The 6,096-nt window shown below is 43.8% G+C and overlaps 1 protein-coding gene across 1 annotated transcript; it reads right to left on the reverse strand.

The window, feature by feature from the left end:
- Nucleotides 1-58: 58 nt before the first annotated feature.
- zcchc9 (zinc finger, CCHC domain containing 9) lies at nt 59-4,117 on the reverse strand. Its single transcript, XM_023843016.2, has 6 exons — nt 4,011-4,117; nt 2,706-3,073; nt 2,194-2,344; nt 1,800-1,892; nt 1,129-1,197; nt 59-763 (listed from the first exon to the last, which is right to left on the reverse strand). Exons 2-6 carry the CDS (start codon nt 3,060-3,062, stop codon nt 651-653), a joined length of 783 nt encoding a protein of 260 aa, XP_023698784.1. The 5' UTR covers nt 3,063-3,073; nt 4,011-4,117; the 3' UTR covers nt 59-650.
- Nucleotides 4,118-6,096: the final 1,979 nt, after the last annotated feature.

The raw sequence follows: 6,096 nt of genomic DNA on the forward strand, positions 1-6,096 counted from the left end.
CATACAAATACTTTATATACTGTTGTCACCTTGGCTATAGAAAATGCAATTAACAAAATTTACATTTATGTATGTATTTTAATAAATGTCATAAAATTTGTTTTGGATCCTATAAACATTATTAAACTTTACAAATAATGGTGCAAACAGCTTGTGCACCTTATCGTTTGTGCACATGTAGTCCGACAACAACTACGATGTAATAGAGGCTTCAAAGCAAGATTCCCGTCTAAAGGACCGTCTCTCTAGTCACTGAAGGCACCAGCTTCAACTGCTGGAGCAACAGCAGGAACAGAGGAGGAGTAACAGTGTTTGAGAACTTCCAAATGGGTAGGAGAAAATGCAGAAGCAGCACTTTTAACATGCAAAAGTTCTGATGAAAAAGAAGTTCTTCAGAACTGAAACTGTGATGAGAAGAGATCGTCTGAAAAAGTCACAACAGAAACGCTGCATTTATTTGGTTGTGCTCTTTGAATCCAAAAAGAAGTGATGATTCTTCCTGTTGCGGGGGGGGGCTGGAGGGGACCCTGTGTCACAAAAATCGAACAGTGACTGTGATGTTTCCAGGTAACACCTTCTTCATTTCAAAGGTCTTAACTGTCCTGAAGCCGTAAAGGAGCGTGGCGTTTGCGCCCATTGGTGTGCGTGTCTCAGAAGACGACCACCTTCTCAGACTTGGGCTTGACTTTCTTGACTGGGATGTAAACATCCTCATGGTCGGCACTCATGGCGTTGGACAGCCGGCCCACAGTCACTGCATTTGCTGTAGGAGAAAAACCAAAAACCTGGTCTCATCCTTAGAAGCATAATACATTAATTTCTCTTTAGATTAACCTAAAACACAGTCCTGCTACTCAAAATCTGCTAAGACAGAGCAAACGGGGCGAGGCTTTCTACACGGTCCTGAGGGGAAACAGAGAGTACAGGGCAACGTTGACATACCATCACCTCCTTAAATCGCAGCACAAGACCAGAGCACCCAAAGAAATCTTAACAGAGTAACCGCTCGGTTCTCTCACTTTCCCAGCGCTGCCATCCTGCTTCCACGGGTCTAAAATGCTTCCCGATCTTGCAAGGCTGAGCCAGATATTAATGCTAAAGCCTCTTAATATGCTTAAGGTGAGTTACCTGAATTCTGGTTCTCAGGACAGTCTTTCTGAAAGTGTTCCACAGAGCCGCAGACCCGGCAGCAGCCACCTGGCAAAAGACAAGACCCACTCATGCAGGTTCACGTCTCCAAGGAGGAAAGCAGCACATTAACTGAAGAAACATGGCCGACACCTACAGCACAACTACAATATGTACGAACATATACAGAGTATGCAGCTCTTTTTTAAATTAAAATGTCATATTCAGCACACACCTACCCTGCTGGCGTGGAAGGGAAATGTATGAAGAATAACATAACAGTAGCAGTATTTTTCGTGATGGTAATATCAGGACCTATTTAGGCATTATTTTCAATGCACAATCCCCTCTTTTAAAAAAGTAAGGAAATCATTTAGGGCACTTGGAAAAGCATGGATTTCTCTTTGGATTCAGACTTTTTTTTATGCATAACAGGAGACATAATTCATTGATAGCTGCTAGTGAGCTGTGCAGAAACAATTTAGAATCTCTATGTTTGCAATATAAATGGAACGAGAAAAGGGCGGTTCGTTACCGCTCGTTTTAGTGCGCCAGCACTTTTACTTTTATAAAAAAAAAACTAAACAAAAAAACACTTAATGTTAACTATAATCATTTATAACAAGTATTTTGAAAAGCAGAAATTTCAGACAAAATGAAGTGGTACATACCAGCAGCATACAGGCCTTTGGGATTATCGGGACAGGATCTCGACAAGTGTCCGGTTTCACCACATATGAAGCATTTGGCATAGGGATACTCGCCTGTAACCACCACAAAGGCTGGCTATGTTAGCTATGCAGCTCAAATCACACACGGACATTCTCATGCTCTAAGAAGTGTTTCAGACTTTGTCTAAATTGGTGACATTTCGTCTATCCTTTGAATTTTTACTAGCTCCCCAGATTAAGGAGGCCATCTTGGTTCATCCATCATTTAGCATTTCAACCAGTTAGCTTTAGCTGAGGCTGAGGCTCTGCCCTATGCCACTCACTGCACAGGAGAAACAAATACACATTTTGTGGCCACACCCATCTTTCTCCTGATGGGAAGGCACCGTCTCACCCAGGGCGGGGTCCACTTTGGCCCGACACCTCTGGATCTCGTGTTCCGTGGAGCCGCAGCGGTAGCATATGCCCCGGCCCATCTCCACGTCACGGTCGGCCTCGGGGCAGTCGGCCAGCCCGTGGCCCGGCTTCCTGCAGTTGAAGCAGAGCTGCGAAGCCCAGAGAGTGCATAGACAGTCAGGGGGGGCGGAACATCATCAGACCGTATGAAGTAAATGACAGAAAGAATTCCCACAGGATCCATATATCTGAGACTAATATGACACATCATTGTAGTTTTCCACTGCTAGTAATGCAGTAATCAGTATCTTCTGAGGCACAAACACATGTGCTCTCACCTAAGGTCACTGCCATTTATTATGCTAACAGCCACATGGGCCCTTGCGCCTCATTCTCAGGACGTATATAACACAGTGGACAACATGCCGCTTCATAACGGCTTATCTATAAAACCTCTGCCGCTCTTCTACTGCTCTGCTCCACCTCCTTCTCCTCTCAAACCCCGCTCACCATTTTGTTCTTCTTATCATGCTGTCTTTTTATCCTCCTGTTCTCCCGCCTCTGGTCCTTTTTTAGCGCCATCGCCACCTCCTCCCTAAAGCCCCGCTCGTCGGTGTCCCCAGACGGAAGCGCTCCGCCCCCCTGCTGCAGGTATTCCAGGAATCCATTGACGTCTTGGTTGTCATAGTCCTTCTTCTTCTTATTGGGCCTCTTGAATCTCTGATCGGGCTGGGGGCGCCGCAGAGGCCAAGACCTCCCGCTCGTAGACGCCCCCTCTTCACCCCTGTTGGCTTTCAGTACGCTCCATGGCGTTGCCTCTGCCGGCTTGTTCTTGTGCACATTGTTGCCTCGAGCCCACCGTGTCATCACTGAATCACCTAAGTGACAAACAACACAAGGTTTTACTGATGTCCAGCAGTCTTCGTCTTCATCTGGTCATGTGATTAATACCAGGCTGCCAACTCTCACACATCTGGTGTGACACTCACACTTTCACACTCATGCTCACACAAGAAATCTTATTCCATTATAAACCTAAAATTAGCCATATTTAGAGCACTGGGGTAGTTTGCAAACCATACAGACTATTTACAAGGTAATGCTATGGAGCTTATGAATGGAAGCAGCTATTAATATCCGTGCACAGTCACTTTGATCTGTACAGCTTCTTTCATCCTCCACATATGCAATCCAAGGTTGTGTTTTTATTTTATTACCGTGTGTATCATTGTATCTACCATTGTATTTTCCGAGCTTCTGGATGCCTACATTTCCTTCGGTAATAATGAAGTATCTATCTATCTAAAACTGTTACATACATGTAAATGTTTGTGCATATGTGTGCAGACTTATCCCGAATTGAAAATCTCACTCCATCCAGCTGGCCAAAGTTGGCAACCCTGTTAATTCGTCTTCCTTCATCCCACCAACGAATATCTATCTACATGGAGGACCTCAGAATATGGTCTCACGAGTTATAGTACTAGTCCAGGCCCTGTGCAGCTAGTTTCTGCACAATAATCAGAACCGTTCACATATTCTAAATAACACAATTGAGATGTCGAAATTAAACCGAGGAATTTAACTCCTTCGATTAAGATTAGAAAACAATTTCAACCAGATAAACCCATCTAACCTCTGTAAAAAATGAAAACGGTCGTACATACATTTACCATATTTAAAGAGTGACTATACATAGGTTGGACAATAGTGCTAATTAAACCCGATTTAAAAAAACCTAATTTCAGCTCGTATACCTCGCTTGTCATATTAATCATTTTAAATTTACTACGAATATGTGAAATATAGACTTACTCTAGAGGCGCTGGTCAAACTCGCATGTTTTCCCGGATGTACGATGAAAGTAAGATCCGTGAGGAAACAACTGTACCGTAAATTCGTTCCCACTAAAACCGTCGTAAGAAACGCAGTACAAAGCAGGATCTCTCATGTAGGAAATAGTATAAAAGAAATACAAGTTCGAATGTACAAACTGGAGAAAATATTAATGTGTAAAATAATAACACATCTTAAATTAAACACTTTTTTACATAAGTCAGTTTAAGGCGAAACTTTGCATAGATTTGGAATGCAATATGAACAGGCTTAAATTTAGAAGCAAGCAAACACTTCGGTAACACACTTTTGGGTTTCATTTGAAAATTATTAAGCTTTGCAGCATATTGCCAGTGGTGGCATAATGATTAGGGAAGTGTGCTTGTGGTCAAAAGGTTGTTGGTTTGAATCCTTGACCAGTGAGGTACTCTGAGCAAGGTACCGCCCCCAAGCACTGCTCCCCATGTGCTGAATTAGCTGCCCCCTGCTATGTCACATATGGGTGAAATGCAGAGGACACATTTTGTTGTTGTGGTTTATCACCACTGATCACTAAATTCTATTATCCATAAGGAATTTCCTTGAGCCCACATTAGAAATGGATTTCACTAGTAAGACATGTACAGTCTTTTTTCTCAGTTCTTGTTCTTGTTCAACACGGCATTTGCCATCATAAACAGTAATGAGGGGAACTTAAGCTGAAGCCACAAGCCCTTAGGGCAATTTTTGCATGGGGACTCCTGAGACAGCTGAAAAATACTGGAAGTTTGTGTACGGGAGAGGTTTGGGTAGGGAAAGAACAGAGAGTATTGAGTAGTCGAAACAATGTTTTAGAAAACTGATTGGCACCTTAGGAGAAGGAGGTCGGATCAGAATGTAGTTAACAGGAGTCAGGAAGTGCTGACCAAATGTGGGGATGTTGGCCGACAATGAAAACTACACTATTATTAAGATGCGTTGCTGGAAACTTCAAGTGGATCAGAAATCCATCCAGACGTGTTGAAGGCACTGGATGTTGTTGGGGTAGCACAGCCTTTTCAGTGTTAAATGGAAGGTGTTTAAAGGACCTCTGTACTGGCAAATAAACAGGGTGGGGGTCCCTATTTCTGAAAAGGGGGACAAGAGGATGTGTTCCCTTTACTGGGAAAATATACTTCTCCGTCTTTTTGCCTGCTAAGGAGACTGGTCCGATTATTGAACACAGGATTCCAGAACAATGTGGATTCCAGGCTGGCCATGACAGTAGGCTAACTCATCTCCCTTACATACTCATGTGAGGGTATGTAGGAATATGCTAACACAGTCTACATGAGTGTTCTGGACTTGGAGAAGGCAAATATGACCATGTGCCTCAGCACATACTGTGGGAGGTTCTGCAGGAACATGTGGTAACAGGGGCCACTGCTGCGTGATATTTTGATTCCTATATGAACACAGCAAGCACTGTGCCTGCATCCTTAGCACAAAACCAAAGGCACTGAGAGTGGATGTTGGGGGTATCTTGTCACCACTCCTAATTGTGATTTTCATTGACAGGACATCAATCTGCAGCTGTGCCTGGAAGAGCATTCAGACTGGTGGGCTAGATATGACATCCCTGCAATGTACAGCTAATGCTGTGCTCCTGGCACCGGGCGATCAGGAAATCCTGCACACATTGGAGCTGTTAATGCTGTGTGTGAAGCAGAGGGGATGAAAACCAGCACATGCAAATTCAGAGGCAGCTGGGTGGTGGATTGTGGAAAGAGTGAATCACTCTTTTTTGGTGCTGAGGTGGAGAGTTTGGCCTTAGTGACTTTGAGTACTATGGAATCCCCTTGCGAGTGATGGTAAGAGGGAATGTGAGATTGATAGGTGGATTGGTTTGGTGGCTGCAGTTTAGAGGGCAGTAAAAAGATCTGTAGCTGTGAAATGTGAGGTAAGCCAAGTCACTGAATGAAGCTGTCGGTTCACTGATCTTTGTTGCTGCTCCTTGTGGTTGTGAGGTTGGGGACAGACCAAGTGCTGTCAATGTTAACATGAAACCAAAGGCACAACTGAGAAGGGGAACCAGACAGGGCAGGAG

Source organism: Paramormyrops kingsleyae, chromosome 7 (genome assembly GCF_048594095.1).
Source record: "Paramormyrops kingsleyae isolate MSU_618 chromosome 7, PKINGS_0.4, whole genome shotgun sequence".
In the NCBI taxonomy this organism is placed as follows: Eukaryota; Metazoa; Chordata; class Actinopteri; order Osteoglossiformes; family Mormyridae; genus Paramormyrops; species Paramormyrops kingsleyae.

Excerpts from the sequence above, each read along its gene's own strand:
- zcchc9 (XM_023843016.2), bottom strand. The coding sequence starts at position 3,062 with ATGACACGGTGGGCTCGAGGCAACAATGTGCACAAGAACAAGCCGGCA. Across the intron at positions 2,345-2,705 it reads ATGATAAGAAGAACAAAATG|CTCTGCTTCAACTGCAGGAA; the intron begins GTGAGCGGGGTT and ends TGGGCTTCGCAG. Across the intron at positions 1,198-1,799 it reads CAAAGGCCTGTATGCTGCTG|GTGGCTGCTGCCGGGTCTGC; the intron begins GTATGTACCACT and ends GTCTTTTGCCAG.